Raw genomic sequence first — 13868 nt, 5'->3', positions numbered from 1 at the left:
TTTGACATCTCTGGCATTGAATACTCTTCCTGTAGCACAACTGTCAAATAAGAAGGTAAGGAAGAGCAATTTAAATGAAAGACTATTTCTGGAAGCTCTCTGAAGGTCATCAGTAACTGAGGCTGAGATACAACTCGAAGATAGGTTATATACTGTGAACTAAAAATATCAGCTGTTTTTTTTTTCTTTAGGTGTGAAATTTAAAGGTTTTTGTTTTTGTTTTTGTTTTGAGAATCAGGAATGAACTGTATTTTCTGGGGGGAAAAATGTAAATAAAAGAAAAGCAGTACTTAGAAGAAATAGTATAGAGCAGAAGCCTTGCTAAAGGAATTCAGAAAAGTTTCATTGTCTTCTTATGAAGTATTTAAACTTGGGTTTATGTAATGTTTTACATTTGTAAGGAAACTTTGCCAACTAACATTAAATAAATAAATCACACTGACATGCAATAAGAATAGGTTCTCTTTGTAGGCATTGTAGAGTCTATATATAATGATAATAAGCTCATAGTAAGTGTCTCACATAGTTTCTTTCATTGTCTTAGAATTTCCAAATGAAAACAAGACTAAATCACTCTGAATTTTAATTTTGCTCTAAGAATATATATTTAATTTCTAAGTGGTTTTTTTTTCTTATGATCAGAATTGTTAGGTAGAAACATAAGTCTTCTAACCAGATCCTTCCAATAAGTGCTGTTAGGACAGCAACTTAACCCCTTAACTCCCCCCTCCTGTTTTAATGGTGTCCTGGCTACTCTGTGACTGACTATAGACCAGTAAATCACAGGATAGGGGTTTGTCTAGGAGCCATACAAAATATACGTATCATGGCTGTACCATGCATCTTGGACGAACATCCTAAGGTCTGCCCTAGAGTTAAACTAACTTAGTTAGTTAAACTTGAGCTTGGTCTACATGAAGTGAGGGGCGGCAGAATGGCTCAGTTGGTTAGAGCATAAGCTCTGAACAACAGGGTTGCCAGTTCAATTCCCGCATGGGCCAGTGAGCAGCACCCTCCACAACTAGACTGAAGACAATGAGCTTCCGGAGGGGCAGGCCCAATGGCTCAGTTGGTTAGAGTGTGAGCTCTTAACAACAAAGTTGCCAGTTCAATTCCCTCATGGGATGGTGGGCTGCGCCCCCTGCAGCTAAAGATTGAAACGGCGACTGGACTTGACGCTGAGCTGCACCCTCCACAACTAGATTGAAAGACAACGACTTGGAGCTGATGGGCCCTGGAGAAAACACACTGTTCCCCAATATTCCCCAATAAAAATAAAAACTAAAAACAAGAGTGGTTTTGAAAAACAAACAAAAAAACTACATGAAGTCTTTCCTAAATTTAGATCATTCTCAAAGGTCTAAAGGACTTCAAGAGACTGGAATAACGATTAGAGTTGATTACCTCTTTTAAAGGGGCAATTAGTTGTTCCTTCTCTCATTTGACTACAAAATCTATAGTGTACCTAAAACCATTTGTGTATCAGAATTAACTATTGGAATGACACTTAAATTTAATTGCTTATATAGTATTGGTGAGAGCATAAATTATTGGCATACCTTTACCCTTTGGCCCAGCAATTCCATTTCTACAAGTTTAGGCTAATAAAATGATTGTATGTATAATGATTTTGATGGTCACAAAATAAATTGGAAAGAACTCAGATGGCTGAGCAAATTACAATAAATCTATGCAATGAAATTCAATACAGCACTTAATGTATATAATACAGAGATTTATTAGATAGAAAAATGTTCACAGTGTATTGATGAGTCAAAACATACATATTATTCCCTTTTGGAAAGAGAAAAACTCTGTGTGTGTGTGTGTGTGTGTGTGTGTGTGTGTGTGTGTGTGTGTGTGTTTAGAAAATAATCTTGATATTTGTATTTCTGATCTATCCACAAATCCTGTCAGCTCTGCCTTGAAATAATCCAGAATACCACCCTTTCTCACTCCACTCACTGATACTACGCTTGTCTAGGAAATTCTCATATCTCACTTGGATTATTTCAATACCTTCCTAATCGGTCACCCTTCTTTCACATTTGCTTCTCTACAATACATTCTCAATACAGCAGCCAGAATGATCGTGTTAAATTTAAATAAGATCATGTCATTCCTCTGTTCAGAATCCCCCAAAGACCTCTAATTTCTCTCAGAGTAAAAGCCAGTCTTTACAGTAGCCTACAAGGTTCTATGTTCTCCCCCCACCACCATCCCTTTTAAGGAAAATATAAATATCAGTGGGCACTGGAATTCTCTACACTTATTATTTTTTCTTTTAGCAACAGTGAAAATAAGGATAGCTATTCTAATTATTGCTAATTAACAATAATAGTTAAAGATGTTTGGATGGTAGGCATAGTTTATTATACTTTCTAATGGTTTTGAAACTTTTTTTTTACACCTTATGAAATTAATTATTTTTAGTCGTGTCTGTGTTGATTGGTCCTATAGAATTCCAGAGATCCATTTTACTGACACCTTCGTGTATAGAAATTAAAAAAAGATTTTAGATTCTTATGGTGAAAAACACAGAGACTTAGAGTACAGTTAAATGTACTTATATACCTAAAATACCACCATGGGCTTTGGATATCTAATGTTATCTAGGACCAAATTCGGTACTTTAATTCTAGAGATCCCTAGAAAGTTACATAATTAACTTCAGTCCTTCTGTGCCATTTCCCTGCCACAGAGTTGCTTTTAAGCTGGGTGAATATGAATCCATGAGAGAAAGGGTACTGGATGCCTTACGTTAAGAAAAGCAACGATGCGGGGCAGCCAGATGGCTTAGTTGGTTAGTGCGCGAACTTTTAACAACAAGGTTGCCAGTTCAATTCCGGCATGGCATGGTGGGCTGTGCCCCTGCAACTAAGATTGAAAGCAGCGACTGGACTTGGAGCTGAGCTGCGCTCTCCACAACTAGATTGAAGGACAATGACTGATGGGTCCTGGAAAAACACACTGTTCCCCAATATTCCCCAATTTAAAAAAAAAAAAAATTTTTTTAAGAAAGAAAGAAAAGCAATGATGCAAGAGGGAAGAGGAATAATTAAGAAAATGCTGTGGGACATTTTGTTGATTATTTTCATTTCCCAGTTTATAAATATCTTACATATTTATTTTATAATTGAACATGTTAGTAGTAGTAGGTCTGAGTTTTTTGCTTTCTTGGAGGTTTTTGGAAGATGTTTATATAATCTTCAAATAATGATATTTTTTATCTTTTCTAACTTGTATGTTCTATTTTATTTCATTTATATTTTTGCTTTAGCAAGAACTTTCAGAATAGTGAGCATCCCCTTTTGTGTATTATGTTAAAATAAATGTCTGGCATTTTTCAGTTAAGTATATTGTGAATCTTGGTTTCAGATAAATATTATTTACCATGTTGAAGAAATTTCTATTTCTCAGGCGGGGGGGGGGAAGAATAATAATAGGAAAGCTTTTTGAATTTTGTCAAATGCTGTTTCAACATCTAGCCTGATGATCAGGTGATTTTTTTCCTTTGACTTAGTTTTATTGTATTATAGTCATTAAAATGCTGTGTTTGCAAATTTCTTCTTTTACTTGTGATTGTTGTGTGTGTGTGTGTGTGTGTGTGTGTGTGTGTGTGTGTGCGTGCTGATATCTAATCAGTCTTTCAAATTCCCTTGAACCTTTAAAAAATATATGTAGTCTCTGTTTACCAGAAAACAATGTTCAATATATATCTATTAAATTGAACTTGTGGTTTGTATTATATAAAGCCTCCATGGCCTTATTAAATTTTCTGCAGAATATGTCAAAGATTGAGACATTATAGTGATTTTTTAAAATTTCTCCTTTACATTTATCTGTTTTGTTACACATTTTGATGCTATATTGTCCTGTACATAAAGATATATATTAGACCCTCTTTAAGGATGGTGTTCATTAGTGATATGAAAATAGTGATTGTTCTTAATAATCCTTCTGCCTTTAGTTCATTTCTGTCTCACATTAACACTTCTGCTTTCTTTCTGTTTTAGTTTTCTTGTGTTTCCTTTTATCTTTCTACGTTGTTTTTTGATACATTTCTTATACATAACAGTTTTAGTCAGTCTGAGAGCATGTGTCTTTTAATAAAGGAGTTTAGGTCATTTAACTTTGTTGTGATTGATTGGCCTTACTTCTGTCACCATATATTATGTTCTCTATGTTTTCTTGGTATTTATTTTTCTTTTAAGCTTTTACTTTATTCATTGGGGTTTTTGCCCCAGTAATTTAAATACTATCCTATTAGTAGTAACCTTTGAATTAAATTAAATGTGCATACGTATATATCTGTGGGATTAAGGGGCAGCGTGGCTTTTATATCGAGGAGGAAGTCATTCATTTCTTTTGATGTCTTCTATTGGAAGATGAGAAATTTAGTGCTTCCTTTCATTTTCTTCTCTCTACTTAGTTTTTATAATTTTAATAATCTGGTATTTTTTTATTCCAAGTCATTATTTTAAAATAATTTTATGTTCTGTATTTTCTCTTTCAAAGGGTATTTCTCATACTTCATTATTTTATAACCATTTTGGTATAATAGCTAAGACTGCATGCTCTAGTAGACTGCCTGGATTTGAATCCTGGCTCTGAGACCCTGAGCACACTCTACTGTAGTTACCTCTTTTTTAACAGGGGATGGATATTATACTACAATGGCACAGAGAGGTCAGGAGGATTAAATAATTCATATAAAGTGCCTGACACATAATGAACATTTAGTAAATGCCAGATGCCATGATATACTGTGATAATAACAATTATTTAAGCTTAACTCCGTTCTATTGATTTTATTCTCACTTCTTAACTGATCTCATCTTCCCTGTCTTTATTTCTTTATTTTGATTGATTTTTGTTGTTATTGCCTGAAGAATGTCCTCAACCAGAGGTTGACAAACTTTTTCTTAAAGGGCAAGATAAGTATTTTAGGCTTCCAGGCCATAAGGTCTCTTTCACAACTACCCAGCTCTGCCCTTGTAGCTCAAAAGCAGCCAGGACAGTATATAAACAAATGCCTAGCCAGAGCTCATAATTGACCAACGCTTGATCAAGACTTGCGTTACTGTTTTCTGTGGACTTTTATTAGAAAGTGTGTGTGATTATACAATTTCAAAATCCTTGCATGTCTGAGAATATCTTCTTTTGCTAATATAGGGAAATGCTGACTTCACTTCTGTGTAATCCTTAGATTACAATTGTTTTCCCTCAAGATTCTATAGAACTTGCTCTGTAGTGTTCAGGTGTTAGGCAGAATTATAACAACAACCTAGGACTTTCTTCTTTATAATAACTAATGTTTTTTCCTCCTGGGTAGTTGAGGATTCTCTTTCTTTACCTTTGGCATTGATTATTTCACCAGGGGAAATTTTTTTTTTCTATTTCGTATTAAAGGAGCAAAGCTAAGAAGAACTAAATTGATGCATTTATATATCATGAACTTGAGCAATTTGAGATTGCCTTATTGTGTCTTTTCCCCAGTAAGGAAATTTTCTAGATATTGTATTCCAAAAGTTAGCAGTGAAAATTTTTTATCGTTTTATCATTTCATATTGCACATAATGTGGGAAACTAGATACTTTTAAGTGGTAGAATATTCACTATTTCATATTATCTGGTTTGGCCTCCCCATAGGACAGTTTAATGAGAGCATACAACTGCACAACCATGGAAAATATATTCAGGAAACAGTCTAATTAATTTAAACTTCTTTGAGCATATTAAATCACTAAATGGTAAGAAACTAAGGTTTGTAATACAGTCAAAATGTTACTACAGTATTTTAAATTGTAATTCTAGCACAACCAACTGAAAAAAATACTTGATTTTAATTTATTTAGCAGCACAATATCTTCTGCAACCAATTATAGTTCATGTGGATTTTTTTTATTTTCCATTCCAGATCTTGAATTTCAGGAATAATTATTTGCCAAGTTTCAGGGCAGATTCTCATAGTAACTCCTCTTGTCTCCATTGACTTCAGGTGATAAGATTAACAGTGGATATTTTGGTCAATAGATAATTCTACAGAACAAAGATGAGGGCTCACCTGACTGTGAGACTTCTGAGTTGAAGCAGAAACTATAATAGTTAAATTTTTGAGCTGCTGAGATTATTCACATTATGCCTTGTTTCACATAAATATGCCTTTCTACACAGCTGTGTATAAAAGTTAAATATAAAATACATAGCTTTATAAAAAGAAATATTTCTTGACTGTGCTTATCTTTTATCATTCTTTAAGTCTTTTATGTTTTTCAAATATTTGCAACCCTTTTTATTAGCTATAGTATCAGTATGGTACTTATGAAACTATTAGAAAATGTTGAAAAGGCTAACAGATTATCTAAGAGTACCTGTAAAATAGTTACTAACAGAAATGAAATCAGACTTACAAGGACATAGGTCAATGAAAAGAAAATTGATCTACTGTTGCTAAAGTGTATTTAAAATAATTCTTACATTTTCATTTTGTGTAGCACCCTCCTTCTGAAGCTAAATAATCACAAGGAAATGGTATAGTACAACACATCATACCATTTCCTTGGAGGGCAAGGAAATGGTATAGTACAACACATCATACCATTTCCTTGGAGGACATTTGGTCCTGTCCAAAACACCCATGGAGACATCTGTTTCATGAAAAAGGGGCCTTGATATTTGGTCCTGTCCACAGTGTCCACACTTAGAAAACTTCTCTGGTTTCAAAGAGCCCAAAATGTTTACTTGTACTTTTGGTTTACAGGGTTCATATATAAAATATACTCTCATGTTTTATTGGTTATGGTTGTACTGCCAACAATAACCCTTCTTGCCTCAGTAGCCTAGCTCCTAATGGCACATGGGGTGAGGTGGACAGGTCAACCTAGGCCACATGTCTCTGTGGAGGACCGGACCAAACTTTGTGTAAAGTGTAGAAAGATTTCTTCCAGACTATGCCTACCCATCATACTTGAAAGAATCCAGAAGAATTGAGGAAGGGGCACTTTTTTGAAATTTAATCTTGTAAGTTTTTCTCCCCCCTTCCCTAAGCCTAATGTTACGTAGAAAGCAAGATACTAAAGCTCTCATATAAGAATAATGCTACAACATTAGTCTGCAAAGAAGTAGTCCTATTGTTTCTAGAAAGGGTAACTCATTCCATAATTAACTATATTTAGGATACTGTATTTATAGGAGGCATTGAACATCAAAAGTACCCCAGAGGAGGCTGTTAGGATGTTGAAGTTCTGGAAGTAAGCTCTGAGAAACCTTAGCAGAGACATGGTAATGTGTTTTTATGGATTCAGAGAATCATCAAATAAGTGAGGAAGCAGATGTATTTTTTATTTCTCTGGAAAATGACACTGACAATCTGTAAGAGCTATACGAGATTACATTTGGGCTCTACATGAGAAAAAAAGCTCAATTAATATGGCCAACAATGATTAGACCTCAGAAGTGGTGACCTCCGTCTCAGAAATAATCAGAGGCATGTGGTCATCCTTACAAATTCAGTAGGCAGGTTCATCATGGGCTAGAGGTTTATTACATTCTAAAGTTTTTTTTCTGATTCAGAGTTCTGATATTGCATAGTAATTACCTCATTTGTCCTACAGCATCACTTTAAAACAGGAATGGTGCAGGTCGGAATTCTGTGGTAGGAGAATCAAACCAACAGAAAATAAGAAACTTGTTTAGAATCTAACTTACTCATTTTTTGTTTGTTTATTCCATCACTACTACCAAAAACAGTTTAAGGCATAATGACTCATTCAGTTTCATTTAAATGATCCAGGCACATGCCTTTACAGAACTCACAGGACTGTAAGAATAAAAGATTATGATAAAGCTAAAATTTTAAGCATTTTGTGTAATCTCTATAATCAGTGATGATAGGGAATGAAAATGCTGCTTTAATTCATGTGTGGCAACAAATTGACTGGCTCTTGCCAAATTTTTCCATATTTCTATTTATTTGGACTGTGTTCCTCTCGCTGTTGTGATGCCACCCCGCTGTCACTGCTTCCTTTCTCTTTTCTTTCAACTGCATTCTACCTATTTTCACCCTTCTCCTCAACCCTCAGTTCTCCTTGAACAAATTCCAAGCTCTTTGCAAACTAACCACCTTTATGCTAGTAACTCCCAGCTTTAGCCTCTCTCGTCAAAGCTTTAAATCCATATTTCTAACTATCTCCGGAATATTTTCATCTGAATATGCTGTTGATCCCTTGAATTCAGCGGGTCCTAGCTGAACTCATTTTACTTCTCAAAACCTTTTCCATCTATTTTTCTCTTGGTTATTGACATGCAAGCTACCCAGTAGCCTAAGCCAATCATATTGTCATCCATTTTTACCCTCAGCTCATCACAGCTAATTAATCATAAAGTTGTATAATTTCTGCCTTCTTAAGTTATTTCAAATTTGTTTCCTCTCTCCATTACACACTGCCATCACCTCAGTTCATATTTTTAACATTTATTAAGAGCTTCAGTGATCTTCTCTGAAGCTGGTTCTTGTTTTCCAACTCATCCTTCACGCTGGAGCCAGAAAGGTCCTTTATAAATGCCCGTTTGCTTGTGTCACTCCTCTACTTAAAACTTTCAGTGGCTTCACATTGTTTGTAGTTGTTACCATCTCAACTATCTATAAGGATTAAGCAAATAATTTATACGAGTGAAGTGGGTCAAGTGTGAGACAACAGGGAAGAATAGGAGAGTGTAGTCCTAGCCAAAGAAATTCATAGTCAGAATTTTAAAAAACACTTGACAAACCTATCTGAGAATCCAATGTTGCCTATGGATCTCCAATTAGTGCAGCCAAGTCTAAACCACTGAGCACAGCACACGCAATGTTTCTTTGATAGCAGTTTTGTCTATGAGATGCACAACTTGGAACTCTCAGCTATGGCAGAGACTGCAGTAACCAGTGAGTCATGTTTTGTTGATTTGTTTCTAGGTCAGAACATATCTGAATGAAGAGTATGTGTTTATTATTCTAACTACCACTGCCTTCATATTGGAGGCCGTGGAGCATAAAGTTTATGGACTTTGGAGTCAGTGCTGACCAGTTCTGTGTTAGCTGTGTGATTTTAAGCTAGTCACTTAATGGCGTTGAGCCCCAGTTTCTTCCTCTGTTTAAAAAAATAAAGAAATAAAAGATTTCAAGATTGAGAGTACAATATCAGATAATCAACAGCTTTAAATTATCTACCTCAGTGCTTAGCACATAGTAACTCTTCAGTAAAAGATAGCCTCCAGACAGGTAAGAAAAATTTAAGAGGCAGCAGTAAATATACAAAAATCTAATTCCCTCTGCTGCATCTTTCTCAGCAATTGTACTTGTGGCCTCAAGAACAAACCTGTTGGAGGCCATTATCAAGTGAAGCAGGCAATCAGAAGCAGACAGGCACATAATTTCCCCATGCAACTAAAAACCAGGAGCTCACCAGCCTAGCTGGCTAGCTAGCTGAAATGTAATGTAAGCCTAGAAGGTCAATTCACTGTTGCCAAATTCATGAGCAAGATGGGAATGTGGACTTTCTACAACTATGCATCATGTACTAAGCCCCCTTTTTTTGTCTACATATAATCTTTCAAATTTCTTTTAGAAAAAATTATATTAACTGAAAATTTAATGCAATTGTATTAGGTTATTGTATTTTGGTTAATTCTCTATAGCCATATATATTTGAAGCACCAAAGGAAGGAAATAAACTACTTTGTTTCCTTTACCAGAACGTTTAGCATGGTAAGGAAGGGGGGCTGTTACATTTATATTTTATTCTAATGCACAAGTATGTTAATTATGTTTTGATTGATCTAGGAATAAGAAAGTCTTAAAGTGCTTTCATCATTCACTTAAGGGAAAGAAAATATACCATCTTCTCAAACTTTGCATTTTTCATCTTGTTTTTTAAACTTCAGCTTAATGTTAACATTTAAGTATACTTGACTCAGTATACACGCCATCCACCTCACATGGTTGAAACAGGGTGCTGAGCAGCTAGCAGTATGCTTTCTGCCCTACCACAGAGCTTCAGTGATAACAAGTAAACTAATATAGATAACCTGTTGGCAGAATGACATCCACTGAACTCCTGATTGTACTTAAAATGGAGAGACTAGAAAGAACAAAGTAGAAAGCTGGCTTGTTTTTTAGAAAGCAAGACAAACACTGGCTTGAATGGAGACAACATTTTTGTATTCAAAATGAGGAAAGGGGTGAAAGGAAGTGGGAGAGAGTATCAGTATGTGTAGTATATCTTCTTAGAGTTTCAACTTCTCTGCAGCAGTATTATCTCACCCCAGACAGACTTTCATGCCCAGGTAAATAATACTATATTTAAGTAACAGCAATAACATTAGTATTATACAGCTAAGAGGATGGTGTCTAAGAAATCAAAGCTGATGTATTTAAGAGTGTTGAAACGTGAACATAAGACAAGTGCTATCTTTTCTGGCCATGGGAAAATTCTCTTACTTTCAAGGAGTATTGCTAAAAGGTTGGTCTAGATAAATATGGTAGTATTCTGTGACTTGATATTACATTTTAACATTTAACTGTTTTTCTTAAAGGACTGATATTTTTATTTTTGGTCAATGCCATCTAAATATTTTTCTTTTTCTCCCCTCTCTCCCTTCCTTCTTCCCGTCTATCCTTCCTTTCTTCTTTGTACTTGCAGCTCCTCAAAGAAATTTTGAAATTGCCTTCAAGATGTTTGACTTGAATGGAGATGGCGAAGTAGACATGGAGGAGTTTGAACAGGCAAGTTGCCCTGGAGAGTTCCTTTAAATACATTAATATTTGACCCATTTTATATGCCTTGGAGTTACTTTCGCCTTGGTCAGTATACTCAGATGCTATCCAATTTTTGAAGTACCTAATGTGTCATTTTTCAAAATTATTCTTTTTACAGGTAGGGCTTTTATTTGTTTTTCAATCTAAACGTAAGGAATTATTTGAACATAGGATTAATGTCAATATTTCTGTGATTTCCCAATGTAAATTAGACTGTAATGCTGAGAGGATAAGTTATGGATATTCAATCATATGTTCAACATTTATTAAACAGCTCCTTTGTGCCAGGCAGTTCCAGACTACTAGGATGAATGACATGTTCTGAAAGGATTTCTATAGAAAGAAAAATGGTACCACGCCTTTGACTGTAGCAGCTTTCAGCAAAGATACATACAGTTTCTTCGGAATCCTAGGAAGAGGTTACATTTCCAAAATAAAACTTCTGTCATTGGGGGACCATGGTACCTCCCCAAATACAATTATTATGATTATCAGGAGTGGTTTCAAAACAGAAAAGAAAATCTATGTAAGAAGACATTTTTGTGTTCAAAATGAGGGAAGGGGTGAAAAGGAAGTGAGAGAGAGTATTGGGTACAGTATATCTTTAAAACAAGAAATGCACAAAGGTAAATATTTCAAAATACCTAGAGACATTTATTCAAATTTGTACCCTGTGTCCATTATACATTCTAAAATATACGCAGTCAATTTAGGATTAGTATTATACAACTTCACATAAAATGTAGAAACTTTGCAACCATATACTTCCATTTACCCCTTCTCCATTCTTTCTGCTATAGTTGTCCTATGTATTACATCTGCATATGGTAGTCTTCCCTTATCCACAGGGGGAGCATTCCAAGACCAGTGGATACCTGATACCTTGGGTAGTGTGAACTCTAGATATAGTGTTGTTTCCTAAACATACATATACTGTGTGGTTTCTCTTTGGCATTTCCAAATTGTCAGCATCACTACCCTTGTGCTTTGGAGCCACTATTAAGTAAACTAAGGGTAACTTGAACACAAGCACTGCCATACTGTGGCAGATAATCTGATAACCAAGATGCTACTCAGTGGGGAGTGTGTATAATGGGGAGATGCTCGACAAAGAGATGCCTGACATCCCAAGTGGGACGGAACAGGCCGGCAAGAGACTTCATCACACTATCCAGATCGGACCACAGTTCAAAACTTAACAAGTTTTTTATTTCTGGAATTTTTCATTTAACATTTCTAGCCCATGACTGACTGTGGATAACTGAAACCACAGAAAGCAAAACCACAGATAAGGAGGGACTGCTGCTGTATAATATAAACCCCATAACACACTATAATTTGTGCTTTGGTAATCATGCTCTTTTTAAGAAAATAAGAGAAAAAATAATCTGTTGTTTACTCACATTTACCATTTCTGAAGCCTTTTATTCCTTCCTTAAAATCCTAGTTTCCATCTGTTATCATTGCCCTTCAGTTGGAAAAACTTTCTTTAGCATTTCTTGTAGTGCACATCTGTTGGTGATGAATTAATTTATGTCATCATTATTTTTGGAAGGAAATTCTAGATGCAGAGTTCTAGATATAGATGTAAAATTCTGTTATTGTTCCACTACTTGTGATTTCTTTTGTTGAATAGTCACTGGTTATTTGAATCATTGTTCCCCTCTATGTAATATACTGTTTTTCTCTCTCTGCTTTCCAGATTTTCTCTTTATCTTTGAGTTCTAGAAATTTGATTATGATGTGTTTCAGTGTGGTTTTCTATGTATTTATCCTTCTTGGTATTTGATGAGTTATTTGTATCTATAAATCTATGGTTTTTATCAAAGTTGAGAAGTTTATGGCCATTATTTCTTAAAATTTCTTTTTCTTTGGCCCCATTCTCTCTCACTTCTCTTTCTAGGACTCCAGTATCACAAATGTTAGCCCACTGCCTCACAAATCTCTGAAGCTCTGTTTATTACTTTTTTCAATCTTTTCTCTCTCCTTTTCAGACTGTATAATTTCTATTGATTTATCTTCACTTCACTGACTCTTCAGTCATAGCATCTCTGCTGTTAAACAATCCATTAAATTTCAGATGTTGCATTTTTCAGTTTTAGAACTTTTCATTTTTCATGTTTTCTTTCTCATCTGAAATCCATCTTTTCCGTATTTTATATACTTGAATGCTATTATCATAGCCACTTTAAAATCCTTGTCTGCTAATTTCTAACATCTGGGTACTGTAGAGATTGATCTCCATTGATTGCCTTTTCTCTTGAGAATGAGCCAAATTTTCCCGTTTCTTCATATGTCGAGTAATTATGGATTATAGTTTGGATATCACAAATGACCTGTCATAGACTCTAAATTTGGTTATATTCATCTAAAGAATAGTTGTGTTTCAGCAGGCTTTTAGCTCAACTGGATTTGGCTGGAGTTTATGTGTGGAATTTGGGGCTCCTCTCTTTGGATTTCTCCTTTCCAGGACATCCCCCTCACTTTCCAGTGGCTGCAGTTGCCCCAAATTCTGTCCTCTGGTTTTTCAAGCCAGAAAAAAATGAGGGCACCAATCCTTCTGGTGCAGACTGGGGACTTCCTTCAGGCTGAAGCTGTATAAAGTGGGAAACCCACCCAGGGCTGTTCCCATCTTCCGAGTCTCAACTCCGCTCCAATAATCTGCCTGTGATCACTCTCTAGTGCCTTCAGTTGGGTGTTGGGTGTATTTTGTCCCTGGTACATAATTGTCATCTCAGGGAGGATTGGCCTGAAAGGAGCTATTCATCCATTACCAGAAGCAGATTAAGGACTATTTAGTATTAAATGCTAAGAGAGGGCTTTAGACAGACCTAAGAATCAGGAAGGAAAGAAAAGTGGGAGACGGGGAGAAAGAAGGAAGAGAAATAAAATATAAAAAGAAAAAATGTGGTGTTGAAATAGGCTCAGAAATTACTTAGGTGCCTCTCAGGAGCAAAACTGCTGTAACTTCCCTACTCCTGTTATAAAGATGAAACTCTAGAATTTAGTTTAGGTCACATATGTCTTATTTTTGGCATCACTGCTGACATGCTGAATGACTCGGATGCTG

At 35.4% G+C, this 13868-nt stretch overlaps 1 protein-coding gene across 2 annotated transcripts in view; it reads left to right on the top strand.

The window, feature by feature from the left end:
* Positions 1 to 13868, top strand: part of MICU1 (mitochondrial calcium uptake 1) — a 181278-nt gene that overhangs the window by 96853 nt on the left and 70557 nt on the right. For both annotated transcript variants that reach the window (XM_019745859.3, XM_074339573.2), the window contains exon 7: positions 10683 to 10765. In XM_019745859.3, the coding sequence (XP_019601418.2) occupies positions 10683 to 10765 (83 nt within the window). The remainder of the gene's footprint in view (positions 1 to 10682; positions 10766 to 13868) is intronic.

Source organism: Rhinolophus sinicus, chromosome 15, assembly GCF_057876585.1.
Source record: "Rhinolophus sinicus isolate RSI-liver-muscle chromosome 15, RSI-T2T, whole genome shotgun sequence".
Classification (NCBI taxonomy): Eukaryota; Metazoa; Chordata; class Mammalia; order Chiroptera; family Rhinolophidae; genus Rhinolophus; species Rhinolophus sinicus.
The sequence above is the reverse complement of the archived record's forward strand: the minus strand, read 5'-3'. Positions and strand labels throughout refer to the sequence as shown.